Genomic DNA, 26,759 nt, shown 5'->3' with positions numbered 1-26,759 from the left:
ATAAATAGTGTGAAAAAACCTGCACATGAAAAAGAAAAAAAAAAGTACAATGAGGTCTCCCAGCAGAGATCCTGGAGGTGGGAAAGAACCTGCTTTCTTCAAAGAACTTAGGGCTTTCCAAAAGAGCTGGAAAAGAATGGATGAGAGAGAGAGAGAGAGAGAGAGAGAGAGAGAGAGAGAGAGAGAGAGAGAAGCAGCAGGAACCACACTTGGAAAGAATAAAGTTGAGATTGTGCAGGGTTCTCCAGTCTTGTTAAGGAGCTGACATCATAGTTCAGAAGCACTGAAGGCTTCATTGAATAGTTTTAGGTTTTAGGAAGGGGAGGGAACAAGGTGGTGACCCGGTGCTACCACTAGTCACACCACTAATTTGGCTCCTGCTGAAAGATATGCAAGAAATTCATAAAATGGAAAGTGCTACAAAAGTGCTAGAGCACATTTTTATGTATTGGTTTTCTGGTAATTTTCCTCAAAGTAATGCAGGAATCACTCCATTGGTTCTTAATTACATAAAAATATTTTACAAAGCAAAGCACACAAAGACATTAATTATGAAGTTCATATTGCTTTAAAAAAAGCGTTACCCTAAAATCTTTCCCAATGTTAATTAGAAAATAGCATGTACATACAAGGTGTTGTTTATCTGCTATTTGCAAACATTGCAATTTGCCAATCCTAGCAACTGTTAAAAGATAGAGGGCCTTGCTAAGACAGCACGAGGTAAAACTGCTCCATCGCACCCAACAATGCTGTTTAATTAAGCAGCAGGAAAAGAGTCTAAAGGAGAATGTTTAACTTTAATGTAGAATATAAAAGAAAATTAACTACTGGCATCAAAATGTAAAAAGAGTAGGAAGTGTCTGTTTGGTTTGGTCTTAAAAAACAGACTAGCCTGAAAACTGAATGCATATATTTTGATAAGTTTGCCACAGCTTTGAGCATCAGTGAAAACAGTAATGTGAAGGAAATGTGATGCTTGCAACTGCAGCTCCAGTTAAAGATATTTATGGAAATAGGAAATCTGAGGGGACATGCACACAGTGTAGATACTCATTCCATTGCACCTACACATGTCAAGCACACTGTAAATTAGGCCCAGAGGTGAACACACTTCTACTTCCTTTAAAAAAAAAATCTTTCAAAAAAAATGTTCCTGAAAAGAATGTTAATCTTATCCCCGCGACAGACTGAACTCTCATCTATTTCCACCATGGTGAACAAATGTCCAACCTGAACGTGGTCCAACAGCACACCCTGCCTCTCTCCAGGAGAGCAAGGTGGCTCATATACATGCCTGTTCTCATATGCCACTGGCACCACAGAGAGAGCAGGAAGTCCAGCTTTGTGGTGCCTGACGAGCTAGCGAAAGTGAGAAGCTAAGATTGAAGTTGGACCTTTCCTGTGTGGACTGATGGTTTTCCTTGAGCAATTTAACAAACAGCAACATAACATATCCCTAGCAATACATTTCCGTAAAAATGTGGGGGGGGGAACTCCTAAGAATAGATGAGTTCCCATGTCTGAGCAGAATGATATAATCACAGGAGGTTAAACATCATCAGTAACAAAATTAATTGATTAAAAAAAGAAACTAAGGTTATCAGCATATGGCTTCATTGTTCACAGCTTTTCTGTCATTTTTGAAAGATTTCTTATAAAGAATTAGATCATGAGTTCGACCTTGTTTGGGACATCCCTCCTTCCCTAAGTCTTCATATAGAGAAATTTAAGTCTTATTAACAAATATTAAGAGGGTAGAAAATTAATCCCACTGTGGTATTTAGAGGTGACCTTAGTGATGTGATTAAGGTTAGAGGTAGGGGGTACTGTGCAGGTTCCATGATTTATAACCTGTCCAGGATCATCCACAAGGCAAAAACTGTTAGCAATTTCTTGCTAAAAGTAAAAAGTGTACCTCTTAGAAACTTATCATAATGTATTTGGAATGTGTTAGAATGATGTGAACATAAAAACTGCTTCAGGATAAACATACCTAAGATCAAGAAAAGGTAAAACACCCCAGCTCCCATGAAGAAGGCACCCCACTCTTCAGTGGTGATGGCAATGGTTCCCACTGTCTGTTATATGATTACCCAAAGAACTCCCCACTTTGCCAGGGACTTTAACTCAGCTTGATCCTCACTGATGACACAGCCTACTTGAATGGACACTTGTCCATCTGTCTATTTTTCCATCTAGATCTAGTCCTGAACCTTGCTCCGCAAGCCTGGATTTCTGGCTCAAGAACTCCAGATGTTCTACAACTCCATTTATCTTTTCTTAGCAAAGCAAGACTCTCTTGCAGCTTTATCAACTCTGGTTGTACCTCTGTGAAGGCACTTTCTAACTCTTTTAATTCTGCTTTGCCCTCTTGATCCCCTTTATAGCCATTATGCAGTAGGTAAGTAATTTGGTAGATAGTTCAATAAACATAAATGATCACAATGAACTGTGTGTGTAGTGTGTGATCTCAAAATTAACATTTAGTCATTAAGATTATTTTTAAGACTTGTGATTGACAAATATCAGCCATAAAGGGAAATTGGGACTACTTAACTCACTGAAGCCAACAAAACCAACTCAATTTGTGAACTTATTATTTGAACTTTGACACTGTGGAAACACACAAATGTGTCAGTGTGTTCTTTGGATAGCCTACTCATGTCATCTATCATATACATTTAAATTTTGTCTCTCCCTTTGGAAATGGTTGAAGCTAATCTTGTGTTTTGAAGCTCATCTTGTGTTGAGACGTTTCATGCTTGATGGTCCTTCTCTCCTTGTGAAAATAGAAACAAACTAACACATAGTAATTTTTAGAATGCAAAGAGGACCTTTTTATCTAAAGGTACCACAAATTAAGCACGAATTTTTACCTGGCAATATGAAATGGACATAAAATACTTTTTTTAAAGACTTGCTACCCTAATGTAAATAAATTCCTTGAACTCAAACTTCTTCTCAGACCAGTGCTAGCACTGAGTTTCAATTCCATGTGACTACACAAAACATACATCTTGAGCACCAACTACTCTGTAACTGTCCATAAGTTAGCATGTAAGCCATAGTCTAAAATGAACCACTTAATTTCAAGTTCTGTATAAGCCAGGGAAGAATCCCCAACCCAAAGAGAAATCCTATTCTGGAGCTAGCGTGGAAGTCCTAGGACTAGCTTATTATTTCAACTACCTTGTTAATAACAGTCTCATGGTAATATTCTGTTTGCTTTTTAATCAATGGCCTGGAGGAAGAGAATGGAAAGCAGGGCTGGCTGCTCTTTCATTAACCTTTGTATGAATGACTTTACTCATCAATGCAACAAATACCTGGCGAAAGTACTTTAAGTAAGAAAGGGTTTTACTTTGGCTCAGTCTCTCAAAGTAAGAAATATGTGGCAGCATGTCCACGGTCAGGAAGCAGTGATGAATTTATTCAGTCTGGGCCTCCTAAATTTAAAGTAGGTCTTCTCTTATCATTTAACCTAAATTAGATATACTTCACAGCTATGTTCATAAACTTTTATCTTCAGCTATTCTATATATGGTGTAGTAGACAATCAACATTAACTATCACAACTGTTTGGATAATGTTGACTGCATAGACATCAGCCATAGAGTGGCAGTTGGAAGCCGATGCTGCTGTCCTGTGTTTATTCACCTGTCAACTGGATGTTTCAGAGTCAAAGCCAATCATACAGAGCAAGTGTTGATATTATCGTCAGTTTGGAGATGCATCTAGGATATCTAAAGAAGAAAATAGAAATGAATAAAAAGGATGATGGACATCTTGGAAAGTTTGGATTGTAAACAACTATGCTAAAAAGAAACTGAATTGAAATAAATCCATGTCAATACCAGAATTGCAGGCATAGTGTACCTTGATTTGTGCTTTCTCCAACCAAACCCAGAACAATAATACAAGTACAAGTAACTGGGGATTCCAGGAATTGCTAGAAGTAGGAAGGCATTGGAAAAGGATACAAACCAGAAAACAGAAAATATAGTTAGCAATCAAATTTATCACAATATGATATAAATATATATCGTTACAACTTTATTTTCTACCAATGATCTCTCAGCAATACTCCCTAGAGCTATCCTTCTCAAATACCAATGAGCAATACACACATGTTGGTTTTTTAATGCAAGCTAATTGAGTAGGTATAGAGTGGAAGCCGGGATTCTGTACTTCTTTGTAACTGTCATATGCCAGTGGTGTTCCTGGTTCTTACAATGTACAGATCAAAGATTTTGAAGGTTTCCTACTGTTCTTTTCATTTAGTTTATGCAAATCAAACAGAATCCATTACCCACACCTGAATGAGGACAGATATGACTTTGAAGAATTATTTTTTCATGTATTAATGTGCATGTGTGCCTGTCTGTGTGTGGAGATGAACAAGGAGCCAGATGCAGACCTGGAGTCACAGATGATTATAAGATGCCTGTCATTGGTGCTAGGAACTGAATTATAGTCCTCTGAAAGAGAAGAAAGTGTTCTTAACTGCTAAGCTACCTCTCCAGCCCAGGTGACATATCTTTGCATCTGTTTTGTTTCTTGTAATTCTTATCCAACTAACTGCACAGTCACAGAATATCATCAGTCTTGGAGGAGTTTTTTTTGGCCACTTTCTGAGTAATATATTCCAAACTTTCTGTCTGCCCTGCCCTGTTGTTCTTCTATCAGATGGTCTCGCTCTCTAGCAGACAGCCTGCCATCAGTAGAAGCAAATCCCACTTCTGACATGTCCCTCCTCTTTTCTGCTCACACTCTTGTTCCTGTTCCTCACTCTGTTTTATGACAAATCATGCTCTGATTTTTCTGATTAGTCTCAAACATTTGACCCTTGCAGATGAGCAGAGATCTATTTTCCTGATCTTGACACTCAGATCTTCCATAGGACAATTACAATTCCTCGGTTCTTAAGCACTTGGCTGCCTCCCCGTCCAGCTATCTGGAAAAGCACCATCTGGCTAATCCACAAGGATCTCAAGAGAAATAGAGAGATACCATAGAACTACTGTTTTTAAGTGACTATGCAATGTTCAAATGATTATGTATACATTTTTTGTCAAACATAGAGAATTGCAGCCCCTCTAAAACACAGCCTAAAAGAAAAATATGCAATGATGTGACAGGCCACTTGAAACAAACCACAAAGCACTAAACCATTTGTTTTTAAAAGTTTTGAATATAAGTGATATGCATAAATCTATAAAATCACATGGCATATGTACAGAATATTTAGAGAACATTGGTATGCTTTTTTATTTCATATTTTGGCATTAGAGATATATACACATTTCTCAACATTTTATAAAAAGAAAATTGTTAAACTCATTCTTTTTTTTTTCTTTGGTTTTTCGAGACAGGGTTTCTCTGTGTAGCTTTGCGCCTTTCCTGGGACTCACTTGGTAGCCCAGGCTCGCCTCGAACTCACAGAGATCCACCTGGCTCTGCCTCCTGAGTGCTGGGATTAAAGGCGTGCAGCACCACCACCCAGCTTAAACTCATTCTTAGTTATTAGTTCATACAATGGTAATGGCCATAAATAATTTCCATGTTAGTATCAAGACAAGAGGAAGAGGCTTAAAAAGAGACAGGAAGGACTAGAGAGATGGCTCACTGGTTAAGCATCTGTTGCTCTAGCAGATATCCTAGGTTCTGTTCTCAGTACTTACACGGTGACTCACAACCACCCATAACTCACTTGGATCTAGGCGATTCAACATTCTCTGCTAACTTTCTCAGGTACTAGGTATGAACATGCAGGTCAAACACTTATATGCATAAAATTATACATTTCAAATTTAAGATAAAGAAAAAGAACAGGAATTAAATTGGGCTTATTTGGGGTCGAAGGGAAGGCTCAGTTGTTGAGAGTATTCTTGCAAAGGATCCAGTTTAAGTTCCCAACATTCACATCACATGGCTCACAATCACCTGTAACTCAAGATCCAAGGGGTCTGACACCCATCTCCTGGCCCCTGCTGACACCCACACTTAGGTGAACATACCCATGCACAGGCACACATGACACATAAATAATTAACCCTCACACAGACACACGTGGCACATAAATAATTAAAAGTAAAATCAATATAAAATGTACTAAATCTTGTATATCAGTTATCATTTTATTATCATCAAGATCATAATGAAAAGCAGTATTCAGACCTGCTTTCATATAATTCTACTTTCAGTGATCAAAAGGTATGTGTGTTAAAAATCTGGTATCTCAAACATGGTAATGTTGGCTGTCTATAAGAAAATATAAAGGATCATTATATTGCCTCTCTTTTTAAAGCTAGTTATTAGGATTAAACCCACTGAATATTAGAGAACCAATAGATAGAACTATGGAGTATACTGGTCTACCACGTTTTCTTCTCCATTTGCAGTATTTTGTGTTTCAAAGTTTATTTACTTTTAAAACGAGTATAGAACCAGTTATGAAAAGGGAAATAAATAGCCACAAAATCTACAGAAGTCTATTTGAGGATTTGATGTTGGATGGTAAAAGGAAATTTAATTTAATTTTTTTTTTAAAAAAAAAAAAGGTCCCACATTCTGAACTGAGTAGAGTTTCTAGAATCAATTTTGACCAGAGACAGGGTACCCATTAGCTTATCCTAACAGAACTCCATGTAAAGGGACTGTGCAACGGCCAACTTCCAGATTTATTGGAATGTCGAATGTGTTTCAGAAAGTGGTATCAGCAATTGTGTTACCAATCCTCACAGTCCAGTTATATTAGTATCCATACTTCCATGATGGATGGTCTCTGAATGATGCAGTTGGGTTTCGTATAATTTATCCTCCATCTGGGTTCCTTTAACACAACTCACACACCACTAAAAGTCAGGTGGGTTTAAAGAATACTACCACCCTCAGGAAGGCCACAACCTGGAAGAGCAAATTTGTCACTTAGCCTTCTCTAGTGAGTTATCTTCATATAGTCTCTCAAGAAGACAAAATTTTAATCACTTTCAAACACGCGTAATTTCAAGCACTTCACGGCACCATGGAGAATAATCCCAACCAATATACTATCTCTTTACCCTTATGATGATGCAAGTATTTTTTTTACCATTATTATGAGGAGGAAAAAAATGAATTAAGACTTTTACAAAGTAGTACATCAAAATATAAATAGGAAAATTAGAATTAGACTAACTTCAAATTCATAAAATATTGTTTTTATGTAACGCATTGACAACCACAGATGGTTGGTTTTAGTAGAATTGTCTAAATGGCTAATCATAGCCATTGGCAGGTATCTGTTCCTGAACCAGACTTTTATTTCAGATCCATTGAAAGAAAAAGCACAAATTATTTCTACATGAACAGACACTAATGAGACATGCAGTGCCATTTTCAAATGCTACTTTATTTAACCACCTGCCTAAGCTTCATTTCAAGTCCAAAGTACCACAGGGGCCACCCTTAAAGTGGCAGGCTTTTCCAACAAATTAGGATTTTTCTGTCTAGCAATTAATATAATAATATCTTCCTTTACAATATTCTCTACATTTTGAACACTCTAACTGTACTCAGGGTTCACTACTTTTGAAATAATTGCTGCCATTTACAAAGGCATTGTGTAAGAGAGGTTTATCCTCAGCTTTCTCACAGCAGGTGTGAAATATTATTTGCCAATAGCATATATAAAATATTTTATGTGGTAAAGTAACATCTGAGAGAGTATTAATCCTAAACATTTCATAAATGTAAATATCCTCTCTGTGTGTATATATAATATATGTATAAATGTATATATGCACATAGTCTCTTTTTCTTTTTGTTTTTTGTTTTTTTTTTTTCAAGACAGGATTTCTTTGTGTTACAGCTCCGACTGTCCTGGACCACACTCTGTAGCCCAGGCTGGCCTCGAACTCACAGAGATCCGCCTGGCTCTGCCTCCAGCATGCTGGGATTAAAGGCATGTGGCACCGCTGCCCAGCTGCACATACTCTTAATCTCCTTCTGATGAAAGCAGCAAAGCAAAAAGTATCTGCAACAGGTCACAAAGCATGTATTGTCATCCATTGCCATAATTTTGAAGAGTGCATAATGCTACCATTTTAATACTATCTAGTAAATCATTGACAGTGATAAATGCTTTCATTGAGCACATAAAATATTCATGGAGCCATGAACTAGTGTCCTAGGGTTGTCTTAAATGCAAACCACTGCAGTTATATTGACAGTAAAATCTATTGAGCTCAGCTTTTCAGTTCAAGGTCACAACTAATTATATGCCAGTGACATTTGTACCTATTGGGTTTTCATTGTCCTATGGGTTTTGCAGAGGCAATCCCATGGAGCCATAAAAATTAATGGAAAGCAATCTGCCAACGTCCCCAACATCAACATGCAAATAAGGCTGAAAAGGTAAAATTTTAAAGATACAGAATCTCATGACGGGCACTTGGGAGATTTGAAATGCCTTGGTAACTTTTCAATCTGGGACATTCTAGAAGCTAAATGTCAAAATTCAGACTATGGTCCAGTATGAACTCTACGTTCTACTGATAAAAATTGGAATAATTAAGAAGGCCACTGAATTCTAACCAGTCCAACACTGACCCAGGATGATGCATGATCCTTAGATCTAATTTTAATTTCTCTAAGATTCTTTTTATTTACTTATTCTTCTCTTACACAATACACACCAACCAGTTTTCCCTCCGCCCATTCCTATTTCTTAGATTTACTCTCTTTAATTCCTAAAAGATTCACTCCTCTGCTTTATCCATAATAAAGGGTTACTTTTGATAAAACTGTGTTCATGAGACCCTTTAAATCTTAGGTATGTTCCCTCTGTTCAAACACAGAAAGCACTACTTAAAAGAGACGCCAAAAAAATCACACATTTTCTAAAACCTCACTTCTGAGGTTATATGCTCTTGATTAACTGATAATTATTTTTGCATTTGTTTTATTTAGTTTACTAAGATTACAATATTCAGGAAATGAAATTCCAGGAAAAGTGTCCACCAAGAGCAAGGATATCAGTGCCACTTAAAAGTTGGGGTGTGCCACACAGAAATGATGGCTATTGTTAGAGAACACCTAAGAAAGTAAGTGTAGATTTTTATCTTTGTTAGAAGATTATGTATTAATAAACTGCAGGGAATCAGCATGTTCCTGAGATCACAGGAAGTGCTGTAAATAACCTCTTTCCTCTCATTCAGCTAATCATCTTGATATATGGCTTGCAAACTCACACACTCAGAAAAGAAACAGCTTCCACTCAGAAATGGAGCACCAAAGCATAAGTCCACATATTAAAAAAAAATTAAAATCAGGCAAGGTGTTCATAGACTGAACAAGAATGTAACTATAGTGGATAGAATGGGTACCTATGATCACTCTGGTTTATGATATATTATTTTAAATATCTAGTGCATTATAAAGTCTACAAAAATAAGGTACATGTGTAAAAATATTGTTGATATGTGCACCTCTGCAGAAGGTGACAGCTAGGATGTACACATTGTATTTCAATAGTGTGGAACACTGGACCTGTGAAATTCATTCATCATGAGGGACTGCAAACACTTCAAGTAATTACAAGCATAATTTTATCATCTCTGCTAGAAATTATATGATGGCAAACCTGAGGTCAGCTCTTGGTCTACAAAGATTTATGATAATACATTTCATTTCCCACTATAATGCAAACTCACAAAAGTGTCATTGACACTAGATGTTCCCGCTGACACTTAACAAATTTGAATTTTAAATGCCCTGGAATCTGTCTGTCTAATCTCTCTACCTGCCTATCTCATGTGCATCTATTGCCTGTCTAGTTATCTATGTATCATTTATTTCTCTATTTAACTATTCATCCATCTATGTGACCTTCTAACTTACTTGTAGGTCTCATATACCAATTCTCTCTCTCTGAAATATCCAATCAATGGGGCAATCACAGGGTCATTAGAACCCATTTTCCATTCTTCCAATCAATGGGGCAGTCAAAGGGTCATTAGAACCCATTTTCTATTCTTCCTCCTACTCATTGAAAATGTTCTCTCTCCTGAACTTTGCCTCCAAGAGGCTAGAGTAAAACAGCCTGCAAGTTTGTAACACAGTAATCCCCAAACACAAAGCTGGTATTTCTAATTTTCCCACAGAATTATGACCTCTCTATGCTTTTTCTAAACTCTGTTAGGGTCAGTACATATTTTATGAGCTGAAGAGTCTTTTGTGAGTTGGCCTGGGAATCTGCACATGGATACAGACCATTGTTTAAAGTTTCTACGAAAGCAATGTGGGAAACTCTCTAAGAATTCATCTCGTTCTCTGGCTTGAATTCCCTTTTGCGTTAGGAGAAACTTCCCAATGCAGGAAATGAATTAACAGCTTTCTCCTAGGTACTTTTCTTTCCTGTCAATAAATCAGCGTGTTTAGCCAAAGTGAGGCTTTTCTAGTATGAAGTGTTTATTCCTCGCTCCCTGCTCTTTGCCTACACAACAGTAGGTAAATTGCCAGCAGTGTTAAATACATTTTAAAAAGTATAAACAAGAAAAATGATTAACTGACTCCTTCCTGCAGGGATCTGGAGATGCTTTGTAGCTCAGGAGTAGAACACTTGACTAGCCGACAAGTGGCCCTGGGCTGAATCCTTCTGGGCACTACCAAAATGAAGAAAAGGAAGCAGGCAAATAAAAAGGAAACAAAAAACAAAACTACAGAGCATGCCTTTAGATGGAAACCAACCATCTCTTCTGAGTTAGCAGCTTATCGACAATAGGAAAAAATGTTCTATACTTCAATATAAACTGGTTATGATTAACAGTATTCTTAGAAATGCACTCATGTGTAGAAATGCAAAATTTACATGCACGTGGAGGTGAAAAGTGGTTCTAGTACCCTGGACTTTGCTGTTCTTAGTGTTTTCTGAACTTTCCTACAAGTACACCAAATGAATGACTCATAATAGCCATCACCCCCAAGAAAAGAGGTGCCCATTGTTGTCGCTTTTAATGGCTAAGGAATGGCTGTGCCTCTGTCCTAGGAAGAGTAAACAAAAGAGCTAAAGAAATTAATCAGCAATTGAGTCCACATAGGCTCGCTAAACTTCTTACCTCTGAAAAACAAGGAGCTGGAGTCTTTGGAGAAATGCAAAGTGACTAGTAAACAAACACAGTTTCTAAGATACATGTAATATCAGGTCTTTTTTATTTCTAATTCTCTCAAATATTGCATTCTCACTACAGTTTCTCCTCCCTCTACTCTCCCCTCTCTCCCAGATCCGCTCCTTCCATGCCTGCCTTCAGAAAAGAGCAGGCCTCCCAGGGATCTCAACCAAACATGGCGTATCAAGATACATTAAGACAAGGTACAAACCCTCATATCAAGGCTGAAGCATGGAACCAGGAGGAGGAAAGGGGTCCCAAGAGCAGGTGACACCCCCACACCCACTGTTAGGAGTCCCTCGAGAACACCAAGCTACACAACCATAACATATGTGCAGAAGACCTAGGTCAGACCCATACAGGCTCTGTGATTGTTGATTCAGTGTCTGAGCCCTTATGAACCCTGCTTAATTGATTCTGTGGGATGTGTTCTTTTCCTTGACCCCTCAGACTTCTACAGTCCTTGCCCCCTCCTCTTCCACAGGGTCCCCAAGTGCCAGCTAATAGGTGGCTATGGGTCTCTGCATATGCTCCCATCAGTTGGCAAAAGCACATCTTAATCATGTCCCTTTGATCCTTACCTACTTAAAGACCCCATTTCATTTGTCTCATTGTCCTTGTTCATGTGCCTTAGTCACTGGGTCCCCACATACTTGTCCTATCATAATAGGAGTCAATAAAAACATCCCATAAGGTAATTTATTTATTGTTAGCAGGACCTTCTTTCCCAGACATTATCTCTGACCCTTCTCATAAGTGCCCTTTAAGTAGTTCTCACTACAGTGCAATATCTGAGCAAGGAAAAGTTTCTTTAAAAGGTAGGACATTGGATTTTAGTGTGATCCCCTCAGGGTTCCAAGCATTCTATTCCACAGTCTCCAAACTCACTCTTCCAAAAATGTCAACAGCACCCCCTTCTTGATATATTTCTATCAGTTGTTTTGTCATAACACACGGATGGTTCAATATAAGCTCACATTTGCCTCAACTTCCAGGAGAACTGTAAAAGTGCGATGGTCCAAGTTGACTTGCCCCAAGGATAAGAAATGGGAGTTTAAATGCACCTAGGCCTTCTCATAGCAAGAAGGCAAGTGTTCTCTGTAGCAGAACTTTAGTTCGTCCTACTCTATTAAAGTTGCTTTACTCTTGATATATGAGAGCTGGTCACATGATGTGAGTCCAGCATGTTACTAGTCACTAGCATTGAAGACATTACACCGTAATACGTGATACACTATTAGAAAATTGATGTGAGTGTGTAATATAATATATATCTATATATTCTAAAGGACCCTAGAAATAAAATCTCCAAATGGCAACAAAGTCCAGATTCACAGCACCATGTACTATAAAAAAGGTTCATTTCCATGAACTAACATGCCATTTTACCCTATCTCATATTTTACAATGATAAAAACTCACTCTAAGCATAAAAGCAGATGAAACAAAGGGATTTTTTTTTAACACATCTCTTACCTTCTTCTGGTCTTCCAGCTTGTGACTCACCGGATTCTTCCCATGTCTGTTCATTTCTGAAGATAAATCCATCACATTAGGTCCTTGCCCTACAAAATTCAGTCTCTTCAAAATGGCAGCAAACTAATCCAAGAAGCAACAAGTAGGAAAATCCTGGCACGCCACATGTCCCATCACACGCTGGCTTCGAACTTCATCTATTTCAAGGAACAATCAAAAAATCCATGGACTGAATGAAAAAAGGAAAGTTTGCAACTCAGTTCCAGCACCTTCCAAAACAGCATATCTGTAATGCTGACTTCTCCTAAGTGAACTATTCATCCGGGAACATCATCACCAACTGCTACCTCTTCCTTTCTTCAAAATTCTCCATTTTAATACAAGAGTACAGGGCTCCTATATACCTATAAGAGAATAAAAACAACAGTTAATTCTCTGTGTCTTGTTAACTAAATAAATTCTTGTCTGAAATCATCGAAATAGACAATTACATGTACTATTATATATTAATACATAATGTATAATAACTGAATAAAGCATGAATAACAGTAGTTAAAAGCATTATTCTTTGTTGTATGATAACTGCGACACCCATTAAAAAACTAAACAGGGACCTATATCACACTGAAATAGAAGTCAACAAGTGATATTCATGTAGTCTACCAAATGGTAGTTTTAGAAAAGATTACAAAATGACCAAGCACTGTGCCACATATGTTTCAAAAGCAATTTTATTTAAACTTCAAAATGAATCAATAAGATGCTTGTTATCCCTCTGCTTTAAGATGAAGAAATGAATGTACATTTTTTTTTACAAATCTAATAATTACTGAAAGAACTAGAATCCTAATTCCAATTGCTTTAGCTTTCAAATCCATTCTCTGTCCTAGATTTTTTTCTTGTCAATTCATATTTCATACATCGCACATGGGGATACATGAACACATGTGGCTGATGCTTTGGGGCATCATATGCATGCCATGTATGTGACCATTTTTTAAAAGTATTACACAATTCAGTGGTCTCCAAACTCAGTAAAAATAATGAAATTACTGAATAACAATATTTTTATACTCAACTTCATTGAAGTATAATCTACATCCAATAGAATTAATCAATTTAATGAGTTTGAAAAATAAATGCATCCATGTAAACCTAACCATAAGCAAAACACAGAATGCTGGTGTTTTTCAGTCAGTCCACATGTTCTATCTCAATCCCAGACAACAACTGATCTTCTTTAATCACTTTTAAGCTTACATTTTTCTGGTACTTGCATGTTTGACATGACAAAACATTGAGTTCTGTACATAGGCATATTTCTTTGAACATAATGCTTTGGAGATTAACCCATGTTGTTTTATGTATCAATCAATCGTTCCATTACTTTTACTGAGAAGTAATTTTGATGTATAAATGTATCATGCTTCATTTAGAATAATAATCTTAAACATCCTCAGTCCTATTAATTTAGAACCCACCTTCCTACAGTTTTCTGAACTTGTCAAAAATGGCTTCACTTAAGCGCTTTCTCAACCTCTGTTCTTAACATTTCAGCCTTTAGCGATTATACTTTAGAATCACTGCTCCAGCCCCTAAACTCACTTTAGGCAACTGACTAGCTGCTGCCTGAATACATTAAACAATAGAAAGCTTACTTTCTAAGACAGTTCTTTATTAAAGGGAGGCAGTTAAGGGTCTTTCTTTAATTTTAATTTTTGTATTCTGTGTATATGGATGTTTTGCCTACATGTGTGTCTCTGCACCATTTGTGTGCCTGGTGCCCACAAAGGCCAGAAGAGGGCACTGGATGACTGTGTGTTGTCATATGGGTGTTGGGAATCAAACCCAAGTCCTCTGATCTAAAAGAGCAGTCTTTTTAGATCAATGTTCCCAGCTTTGAGACTACGTCCACCTTCCCATCGGCCTGTTCATTTGATGTTGCTCATAATAAATGTACATGCAATGTTTTTAGTTTCTATTCCACATGATAGCTCAAGTATAATTCTAAACAAATTAACTCATCCTAGCATATTCAGAATCTCTTGACCACCGTGGTTACTTTGGATGAAGTTTCACTGTTTACTAGTCTATAAGTACACAGGCCAGTTACACCTGGCTGGCTGATTTTGGGAACTCACCACCAGAGCCTAGGGTGCACACCAGTTCAAGCATCAAACAAATCATACAGTGGAGAGATTTTGAAATCAGCTTCTAAACTGTTCTGTGTACCTCCCCATGCATTATTTCCTCTCTGAATATTTCTGGTGGCCTTTGCTCATTTTTTTATTTCTTCTACTCTGCTATGGATGTACCTTACATTATAAACTATGTAAGTGTTTCTGGAACAAAAAAAAAATGGGGGGAGCAAGGGCTTGGACATAACCAAGAACACTGCCAATTTGAGTATATGAAAAAAATCTAATAAAGAACCACTGGGATTTGGGGCTGCTCAATTGCCTAAGGGCCAAGACTCAGGAAAGCAGATCCACCTTTAGTCATGATAAATAAGTAGGAGGAGAAGCTGAAGACATGGGTTAACAATTAAGAGCACTTGCTGGTCTTCCAGCATCCTTGTCTCACAACCACATGTAGTTCTATCTCTTGGGTATTCAGTGCCTCCCTCTGGCATCTGTGAGTACCTACACATGTGATATAAAGACTCAGAGACATCCTCAATAAGATATTATGCTTTTCCTTATACGAGAATTCCTACTTAGTGCAGTAGCTTACAGAGCTTTGCAAGCCTGCCCATTTCTCTGAATGACTCAGAAAAATCACTCTTTTCTCCTACGTCTTCTCTAAGCATGCTTTCCACAACACTCTGGGCTTCATTCCTCTCTAAAACTCGTCTCTACACCCTATGGCTGCTTGTCAACCATGTGGCTGACCTCCATGCCCACTTAACTCAAAGGGCATGGCTTTCTGTCTTCCTCTTCTCCATCTCCTTCCTCTGGGCAGCTGCTGAGATTTGGTTTGCTTGCTTTGGAGTTTTCCTTTTTAAACCTTAATACAACTGTCCCTGAACTTCAAAAAAAGGAGGCAGGGTGCTTCCCCTTATCAGCAATATGGAAAAATAGAGAAGAAAGATCCAAACCTATGACCCAGATCTATTATAAACATCATTAAAACAATCCAAGAAATAGACAATAGCATCCTGACCTGGCTTATGACTTGACTGGAGGAAGGGAAAAGTGAATGATGTATAATTTTAAGGATGTTACTGATGGAACTGGTAATTAACTAAACTTGCATTCATTGTTTGATGGCTCCTGAAGATATAAATGGCATAATTACCTAAGTGAACGAACTCATGAAGAAAGCACTTTGATGAAACAGGATAAAACCTACTTGCTACAAACTGTAACTATTACCAGAAAATTTCAAACGAATGTCACTGATTAAAAAATCTTAAAATACACATGAGCAAATTGAATCCATCAATGTAAAAAATGAATAATATATGATGTCTAAATTTATATTATCCAAGGAATGAAAGATTGGTTTAAGGTTTTAAATGAATCAGTGTAATTTACCACATTAATGAAATAAAGAAGAAAAATGGCATGCTCATCTCTAATGGAGTAGAAATATAAATTGATAAATTAAAGAGTGACTCATGAGCAAAGAAGATTTCTAGGCAAACAGAATAGAGGGAGATATTTTCATAATCTTTATCAAGAATAGCATTTTCGCACAAAAGCAGACATCACACATATTGGTTAAATATTTTTAAAACTGCTCATCTAATCAAGAACAATACACATTTAACTCCTAACAAATATTCTCTTTCACGGTAGACTTAAAGTCCTAGTTAGGCAGCAAGACAAAAAAATATAAGAGTAAGAGGAAGGAGAGGGAGAGATGAAGGAAGGTGGGCAAGCAGCAGAAAGGAGTAAGTAAAACTTACTTGCAAATGTTTTAATATCTACATATAAATATGTTAACAAACCCAAAGATTAATTGCTAAGATTAATGAATGCTCTTAGAATGTTTCCTGAATACAGAGTCACCATTTACAAATCCCTTCTGTTTCCTTCTAATATCAGCAAACATTAAGAAATTGGAACTTTAAAAGGGGCAACGTTTACAGTAACATTAAAAACATCAAACGCTCCAGAAAAGATCTCACAAAACACTCCAAAGGCTTCTCTGATGAAACAATTGAACAATGACAACCACAGCAGACACGCTAAAGAGAATGTGGGAAAACCCACAAGGCCTCAATGCTACAAAGAAAACCACAAGCAACAAAGGGATGCTAAGAGGGATGAGGTGGGGATGGGAAGGGGCGATAGTGTTGAGGAAGAGAATGTGGGGCGAGACGGCTGGAATTGATGGGCATTTCCGGCACAATATGGAAACGTAGTGCAGTGGAAATTTCCAAAAATATATTAAGGCAATCCTTATAAATTCTCCTAATAATGGGGGAGTTTAGAGTCCCAACTGGCCATCTCTTGTCACCAAACAAAGCTTCTAGTACCAGGACTGGGTTACATATAATTGAGTTGTTGGCCCAATGGGTCCCAGGAAAATCTGCAAACAACCCAAGCTGTTACCAAGACAACAGTTGCACACTGACAGCAGGGCCCCATTGCTCAGGACCACACCCATGGAACTCGCTGAACATGGAGAAGCCTAGCTGGTGCCTGTATAGAACCTTCTCCCCTATATTCTAGTGTCTTTGGAATGGGAAGATACTCTGCAGGCTAACAAAAGAGAAACGGATATACCAACTCAACGACAAAACCTTTCATCTACAATCTGTCCTGACTACCAAATAGGCTGGGGCAATGGTGGCACAAAGCTTGTGGGAATAACCAATCAATGTCTGATTTGACTTAAGACCCACTCCTCCAAGATGGAAACTATACCTAAGACTGCTTGGGTAACCAAGTATCAGAGCCTAGATAGCCCAGAAACCTAGGGTAAAGCCAAATACTACTGGTCTTTTTTTTTTTTTTTAAAGTAACAATAAAATGACTCCTAATGACATTCTGCTATACTCATAGACAGGTGCCTTACTCAATCATCATCAGAGAAGCTTCCTCCTTCAGCAGATGGGAACAAATATAGAGATCCACAGCCAGACATTACTCAGAAAGTGAGACCTTGGAACACATAGCTAGCTCTAGAAGGGATGTCTCCCCTCCCCTCAGAGCTCAGTGAACCCCACAGAAGAGGAGATAGAAAGAGTATAAGAGTCAATAGGGATGGAGATCACCAGGAGAACAAGTCCCTCTAAATCAACTGAGTAAAACACACAGAGCAAGAATAGAACCAGCATGAGTCTGTGCCAGGCCCTCTGCACATATGTTATAGCTTTCAGTTTAGTATCTTTATGGGATTCTTGAATGTGTGAATGAATGGGTCTCTGATTGTGCCTTTCCTGGGGCTCTTTTCCTTCTGCTGGCTTGCCTTGTCCAACTTTGAAGTGATAGTTTTTGTTTAAAATGGGTAAAAAAGGAACAAACTATAGATGTATTTCACAATGTATAAATCTCACAGACACCGATGTTCTAAACCAAATTAATGTTCACTGAGTGATTCATTTCTATAAAGCTGAAAAGCTTATGAAAGAAATAAGGATAGTGGCTACATTTGATGAGCTGGGGAAAATGATTTTTTAATGCAATAAGAAAGCAGACTGAACAAGAAATGATGAGCTAGCCAGTAAGCATCACTCCTCCATGGCTTCTGCTTCAATTCCTGCCTCCATGATCATGCCTTGGGCTCCTGCCCTTCCATGATAGACTGTAATATTGAACTATTAGATGAAATAAACCCTTTCTTCCCCAAGTTGCTTTTGGTCATAGTATTTTAGCACAGCAAGAGAAACCATAACTAAGACAGAGTTCAAACAGAGGTACTCACATTAGTGGACAAGGCTGTTCTCAAAGGACCTAGGCTACTAAAATTTGACATGCCAAGCATAGCATATCATCCCACCAGCTACTCATCAAGGAAGCCCCAGAGTTCTCTAAAACAACACAGCCTATCATCATTGTTCTTAGTTACCCACTCTAAAGACATTCTTGCTAAAGACACCATATTCTTTGGCTATAGGCCATAAAGAAATCATCTTCAAACCAACCAAAGAACTTCCTCCCTGTTGGCTAGTTTTGATAATGCCAGAACATGGTATAGAGAGGGGTCAGCAAGAAAAGACATGAGCAGTCTTAACCAGTACTGGACACTACATGCTACAATATAGAATGTACAGGTAAGAGGTACACACTGGTACAATGGCACCATAAAGGTTATAGCATAAGCAACTGATTTCTGTTTGGATTTGAGACTTGCTCCACAGAAGGGAATTCATATGTTGTACTGTAAACTTACTCAAGAGCCCAAAGCTGGTGAGGTCACTGGCCCTGGGATTAAATCTACCATTGTCATTTAGCTCAATAGTTATGTCATCAAACTGTCTTCTAAGTGTTGTTCCTTATAGCCATAGACCAGGGATGCTCCCAACCATGGTCAGAGAAGCTTCTCTTTGCAGTGGGAACTGTTCAAATACAGATAGGCATACCTGGTCAAACTTCTGAGACAAAGTGCCCAAACCTTTATCACCTTCCTCCCAATGTTCTGACAGCATTATGGAAGGGGAGATAGAATGTGAGAGCTGAAGGCTAGGGAGGGGTGCCGGAAAGGATTTCCTCTGGGCATGACATAACTGTTGTACTCATGAACTCAGAGCAGATGTGATCTGGACAAGACCTTACAGAAAAATCAAGCCAGCCAAAATTTCAACATGGATGAGAAAGGAGCTCAGAAAGGTCCCCTCCCAGATGTGGAGCTATGGGGATTAATGGATGCAGGGGAAGGGAGAATTATTCTTTTTGGAAGGTGTGGTCACTAATAGGTTTCACATGCTCCCATGGATGGCCCACACCCATGCAAATACAGAAAGTTCTAATTATAAGAGGTTATGAATTTGAGAATGGCAAATTTAGGGAGGTGTCTTGGGAATTGGAAGAAGAAATCCAGGGTGGTTATTATCATATTTAATGATATGTGTGTGAAAATCTTAAGTAATTAAGTCTTAAGATTAAAAAACTCTTCCAAAAAGACATTAAATTTCAACTCTAATAAAAAATTGATAAAACTACAGTCATATAGACAACAGAGTCAGAGTACAAAAAGACAAAAATTGAGACTATACATGTGTGTAAATGTATGCATGTGTGTGTGTGTGTGCGTGTGTGTGTGTGTGTGTGTGTGTGTGTGTGTTTTCAATGTTTACATACCAAAGAATTCTTACAAAAACAATGATGACTTGGGAAAATATAAGCAAGATGAATAATTATGGAATTTATGCAATGAGAAACATGGATGGCAAATACACACATTAAGAATGGCTAACTGTAGGTCAGCTCAGGCACCCTCTCGAACCATGGCCAGTAGTCTTTGGTGGAGTCATCCTTGTGGATTCCTGGGTACCTCCCTAGCACTCTGCTTCTCCCTATTCCCATGGTGTCTTCATTTATCATGGTATCTCTTTCCTTGCTCTTCCACTCTGTTCCTGATCCAGCTCTAACCTCCCACTCTCCTAAGCTCTCTTTGGGAGGGGCTTGGACTTGCCTCAACTGAATGCACCAGGCTCTGCTGACTCCCCATGGGAGACCTTGCCTTGGAGAAGATGGGAATAGGGGGGGGTTGTGGAGGAAGGCTGGGGGGTAGGAGGAGAGAGAACAGGGGAATCTGAGGTTGATACATAAAATAAATAGAAAAATCTCTTAATTAAAAAAAAAGAATGGCTAAGTGGTAAAAAGAGAACAAGTGTGTTTAGTGCATTTCTGGAACACTAATGTTTTGTGTAGCAGAAGGTTATGAAAGTTGAAATGTTGCAAACAGCAGATGTTAAAAAAGACAGAGGGAAACGGCACTCTTCTAAACTGTGGATTATGGTAGAATCAGCTGAAGTGTTTTGGTATGTTATTTGGCACAATTCAATAAAGATGAATATTTGGAGATTTTTTGGCATGTTAACTGAATTCCCATGAAGAAGTGTGCATATTAGAAGGATGCCTAAGACTAAGCATTATACCTCCCTTGGTGCTAGCAAAATATTAGAAATATACTTAATTATTTGTATCATCAGATGTTTAAGATTAGTAAACTGTGGCATGTATCTGTTTGCATATTGTATGGCATTAAGATGAATCAAGACATCTTTATGATCATGTGTTCAGTAGGAATTTATATACTTCACTACATGTGAAACACTAGCTACAACTTAGCAATACTTACAAATATGGTGAAAACATACAAATTTATAAAATTCAAATCAGGATATGAGGGTTACAGAGTGAAGGGAAATAATGCAGCAAAACAAAGCTAACTGTTGAATATGCTGAATTATGTATTGTTTTATTTGGTTTCATTAACACCTGAAGGAGTTTACAATAAAAAGTATTTTAGGGCTGGGCTGTGAGTTCAATGATAAAGTACTTGTAATCTCCATGCTAAGAAGCTAGACAGGCAGATCCTGGGGGGTTCCCATCCAAAATATTGCCCTTGGTAAGAGCTCAAGGCCAGTGAGACACTCTTTAAAAAAGGTGAACTCCTGAGAAGTTCTATGTAAAGTTGTTCTCTGGCATCCACGTGTGACACACGTGCATGTGACCCCCTCCATACACATGTAGCCACAGGAATATGCAACCACACACATAGGCATACACATAGTGAAAAGACAGAGAATGTGAAAGTAATTTTAATAGACAAACCTACCAACAATAGAATGCTAGGCATGTGATCTTCTGTAGGGGCATGATACCTCCACATACATATATCATTCTGAAGTAGATGGAGGGCCTATGTAATCATTCCATTCACTGGTGAATACTACTGTTACTTACTGGTGTCAGCTGTGACAAATGTCCTTCAGTACATTGGCATGACACAGTTCCCATGGATCATTGTTGACAAGTAAAGATACGTAATCAGCCCACTGGAACACAACCATAACCTCTTGCCATGAACCTTGGAATCTTTCTTTAAAATGATTTCTCCAACCATGGTAAATGAAGACCACATGAGAAGGGGAGGAAGCAGAGAGCTAGGGAGGTCCACGGAGATCCACAAAGATACCCCCGCAAAAGACTGCTGGCAATGGTCGAGAGACGGTAGGAACTGACCTACTCTGGTGATGGGATGGCCAGACACCCTGATAGTTGTGCCATAAACCCCATCCAAGGACTGAGGAATCTGGATGCAGACATCCACGGCTGGGCCCCTGGTGGAGCACTGGGAGTCTAATTAGTGAGAAAGAAGAGGGTTTACATGAGCGAGAATTGTTGAAGCCAAGGTTGGATAAACACAGGGACAAATAACCAAATGAATGGAAGCACAGGATCTATGAACCAAAGGCTGAGGGGCCCCCAACTGGATCAGGCCCCCTGAATGGGTGAGACAATCATTTGGCTTGATCTGTTTGGGAGGCAGCTGTGCGTTGGTGCCGGGTCCTGGGCTCGTTGCATGAGTTGGCTGTTTGAATCCTGGGACTTATGCAGGGACGCTTGGCTCGGTCTGGGTGGGGGGGGACTGGACCTGCCTGGACTGAGTCTACCAGGTCGATCCCAGTCCTCGGGGGAGACCTTGATCTGGAGGAGGTGAGAATGGGGGGTGGGCTGGGGGGAGGGGGAAGGGGGCGAGAGTGGGAGAACAGGGGAATCTGTGGCTATTATGTTGAACTGAATGGTGTTGTAAAATAAAAAAAATAAAATAAAAAAAAATGATTTCTCCATAACCCATGATGCCTCACAGACTATATGAGGATGGAAGGTTCTTCCCCAATTCCCTGATTCTAAGGTGAGTTTCCAGTTCACCTCTCCAACCAAGGAGTTTGGATCCCTCGGGTGAACTCTGCAAAACCTGTGCATTCATTCAGCTGCTCATAAATAAACCTGCCTTGGTGTGATCCTCAAAAATGCCCCCTTACAGAAATGGGTTACTTTTGTGGCATCAAAGGTAACTTAGCAACCAGAGAGTCGACAGTAACCCAGAACAATTTGGTGGGTTAGCTTTCAGAAAGCAGCAACCCAGTTGTGTAAAACAAAACAAGCTGTCCTCTTGTGTACCCAATACTCAAAGACATATCAAAAGAAAAAAAGGCTGCTTTGCAATGTGCTTCGCAGCCCAGGGTTCACATAAAATCCTGTCTTTTCCTCTCGTGATGCATGGGAGAAATAAAAAACAGCAGAAGAAACATATTGTTCCTTGCACCAGAGCCATTCGGCTTCATTTCTGTAGCCTGAAAATGGTGGGTTCTTTACCCCTTTATCAGATAAATTGGCTCTGCAGCCCACATTTAAAACAGCATCCACTTGTCTTCAGCAGGAAGTTTGGACTTGATTAGTTCAAGATAAAAGGAAGCAAGGAAGGCTGAGTATCATTCTGAGCCAATAATTGTGTGTGTGTAATGGAGATGGAACAGTATAAAACATTCATATTCTTAGGTACTAATGATAAGTAGGGGAAAGCTTGTATCTTTCAGCTAAGTTTGTTTATTGCCTGAAAACTCAATGTAGTAATTCAAGGCCAACTGACAGGAAATTACGGTTTCCTGGCTGACATCAATTCGATCTTCAGTAATAGTTCTGAAATGGAGTTTCTGAGCTCTCAAGAGAGGGAAAAGCACACACAATATTTCCCAGTGACTTGGGTCACAACTCAGATGCTGTAGCAAACATTATGTGGATAAAATTATGATGTATCTTTACAAACACGCAGTGCCTTATTATGTCATTTTAATCAAACCTTTTATTTGATCAAGTTCTTATATTTAATCTGTACATAGACTGGTTTGCTTAGGGAAACAGGCTGCCATAAAGAGATTTGAAATGCATGACTCGTTTGTTTCTCTTTGTCTCTGCATAGTGCGTAGCCCCAATGGCCACAAAATCATCATCAATCGATTGTTCATCTACTGCATATTGTGTCAGTATGATACTACTGTGAATATGACCCTAGTATAGATCGCCCTACTAGAAGGTCTATCCTCATAAAAATGTGTTCTACTATGCTCTCAGAGTAGCTACTGTCTATGGCTCTCATTGCTCCTATAATCTTCAATTCCTGCGAGTCGCGTTCCTCTCTCTTACCTTCACTTGACTCTTAGTGTCCACACCAATGATACTATTTAATATCTTATTCCAATTTGTCCTTCCCTAAGGATAGGATACTAAATTGACACTGTACTAATATCCCCGCTATCTAAGCATAGGATAAGTCTAGCCCATCGTTCCGTCCACCCAATAAGACCTTATGTATACACAAGAGTTTCCTGCTATCTCATGCCAAATCTGACTCAATAAATAGAATGCCTGTGAACCTAATGCGAAACTGCAAGAATCAGGAGGCAAACTATGAGTGTACATTGTCAGGTGGTACACAAATATTTCAATGAAGAGAATTGACCAAGGCAGCGCGAATCCTCTTAAGCCCGTCTACGGATTCACGCTTGTGTACGGCTGTCTAGGAACATGCTACGTATAGCGAGAGAAGACAAACATAGCAAGTGTAATCGACTGGGTTTGGCCTAGGCTTTTTGGATCATTCACTCAAGTAGCGATGTGACTCATCCTCTGTGAACTGTTTTTTTACACCCCAGGACCCGCTCCCATGGGTGACATCCACTCACAGGGGACTAACCCCCTACACACACACACACAGCACACACACCATCAATTAATCAAGAAGATCTCTACAAGATTTATTCTATTGACCAGCATGATGGAGGCATTTCTTTCTCAGTTGAGGTTCCTCTCCTGAGACAACTCCAACTTGTGTCTCAAACGACAAAAAACAAATAACCAAGAGGCCTGGGCTAACTGCCAGGGACTCATCCATCTGTAGCTAGAATTTTCTGTTCCTTCCTGCGCCCACAGGTCAGAAACAAATCTCTCTCACCTGCCAGGTCAGTTTCCCCGAACAGAGCTGCTACGAGAACCCAAACCAAATAAAACCCAAGTGAGAAAAACACAACAAAGCATTGGAGAAAATCTTGCTATATTGGAATATGAGCTTACAAACTGGAATTATGGCCCGTCCTCCCCTGTCGCGCCTCAGGGCTTCTTGCATTAAACTTGTTTCTTACATATGTTCGATTTTCTAACATCAACTCCATTTCTAATTGATCATATAAGGTTGCCACATGGGCTCCGTTGTTAGTACTTACGGAAGACTACAAAAAAGGCAAAAAAGTTGTCCCTGTAATATTTTAACGTGTGTAAACTTTACTCTTTGTCTCAATTTAAGCCGTAATGGAGGTGTAAATCGTAGGTCCAGCCTGAAGATGTCTCTCTGCTTCTGAAGCCTTCCAGCTTCCCAGAATTCTCCTCTCTCCTTTTCCACTTGGCCTATACTTCTGTCGTGCCTGGCACTGTGCCAATCAGTGTTTTATTTATAACGCCATCAGCAGAAATGAGCCCAACACATTGTTATATATGTACACGCCCAAAGGGACAAATAAACCCACTCTCCCTTTCGGTGTCCATCCCAATGCGATCCCTATCTGCCTCCTCTGAAATTGCCACTTTTGGCGGGTTTTTGGGGTCTACAAGCAATATATAGATGCCCCGGCCACCACACCCAATATTTTGAAAGGTTTAATGCTGGGCTTGCTGAAGAGAATTCCAAACTCAGCTCCGCTTGCTCGAAATTACCTCGTAAGAGTAACTATCTTTTACCTGAAACTGAGCCAACATTTCTAGAAACTATAGTCATCATTTTCTATTGTCCTTATTCTCGTCCCTTAGGCCACTCCCCTGAGCCAGTTGTCAAATCTTTCCTTCTGCCGGTAAACTTACCAAACATCCTGGAACTCAGAACGCCAGAACTAAAAGAGGTAGGCGTGCTGCAGTGAGCTCAAATAGTCTACCACATCCCCTAGTTGGCTACCAGTTCCATTAGACGAGGGGAGAAGGGGAAGGACATAAGCATAATCTAATCAATCTTTTGGTGGGGTGGGCCTCTGTTCTCCTTATAGCTCACCTGGCTGACAATTTGGCTTGTTATACACGCAGATTGGGAAGACGTTGTGTGTGTGAGCGGGGGTGGGGAGAGGGACAGGGAACCATCCGTGAGTGCAATACCTAGAAAACTGTATTATAACCCCACAATATATTAACGTGAAGACATAATAAATAAAACCCGATGCAAATCCAATGCGGTGTGGAGTGTGCCTGTGCTTGACCACTCCAGCTATTTCAACGATATAAACTGTTTATCCTTTTCTGAGAAGTGTGTCTGACATGCTATCAATAACGATGTGGATCAATGAGTAGATAACTTAAGCGTAATGGAGAGAGCCCAAATTCAAATACTACAAATTTCCAAATGAATGCGAGTCTCCCTGAAGTTATTCAGCCACATAACTGTGGCTTAAAATAGCCCTTCCCGCTCTTATTACCTCTGCTGAGCATTTTAGAATTTTACCCAAATTAATTTAATGTGTTAAATGGTTTTGATCCTTTTTATTATTTGGAGGATAACTGTATGAGTGATTATGGGACTTACAACGATAGTAGTGTTATTGTGGTGATGTAGTCTAAAACCAACCCATGAAAGATAACCATGCAAGCCTACCTATAGCTTAAGAGATGGACCCAGTGTGACCCTGGTGTAGACAACTAGATGAAGAAGGAACCAAAAAGCGTCTGGCATCATGATCTCCGTGTAATGGAAGTTAATAGGTTTACAGCAACTGAACTTGGTAAAGGCCCTCCAATGGATGGATTCCTAGTGAATGCCTATATTATTGAAGTGATCTTATGTACGAGCATGAAAACATGAAAAGGAGACCATTTGAATCGCCGGAGAGGTCCTTTCTTTGCAAATTTCAAGAGGCAATTGTCAATGTGAACTTCTAGCAATTTGTAGACTGATGTTTATTGAAAATGGCCATTGCTCTTCACAGTTCCTCTCCATGTGTGCTACTCCAAGATTGTAGTCTCGGAATATATAATGTTATTAATGGGAGAAATTTTCCTAGATTATATAGATATTTTAAAATATATAAATAACCAAAATCTTCTCCAGAATTATTTTATATCTACTATAAGAAAATCGTAACAAATTGTATGACACACATTCAGTTTTATCCTTAAGAATCTCATGGCTGGCTCTGTGCTT

General features: G+C 39.0%; 1 protein-coding gene across 5 annotated transcripts in view; it reads right to left on the bottom strand.

Annotated features, from left to right (window-relative positions):
- The window catches only part of Nav3 (neuron navigator 3), a 767,863-nt gene that overhangs the window by 513,528 nt on the left and 227,576 nt on the right, over window positions 1-26,759 (bottom strand). For all 5 annotated transcript variants that reach the window (XM_028873085.2, XM_028873083.2, XM_028873084.2 and 2 more), the window contains exon 2: window positions 12,624-13,027. In XM_028873085.2, coding sequence (XP_028728918.1) covers window positions 12,624-12,695 — 72 coding nt within the window. In that variant the 5' untranslated portion in view covers window positions 12,696-13,027. The remainder of the gene's footprint in view (window positions 1-12,623; window positions 13,028-26,759) is intronic.

Source organism: Peromyscus leucopus, chromosome 18, assembly GCF_004664715.2.
Source record: "Peromyscus leucopus breed LL Stock chromosome 18, UCI_PerLeu_2.1, whole genome shotgun sequence".
Classification (NCBI taxonomy): domain Eukaryota; kingdom Metazoa; phylum Chordata; class Mammalia; order Rodentia; family Cricetidae; genus Peromyscus; species Peromyscus leucopus.
Note: the sequence above shows the minus strand (reverse complement) of the source record. Positions and strands in the feature narration are given on the sequence as shown.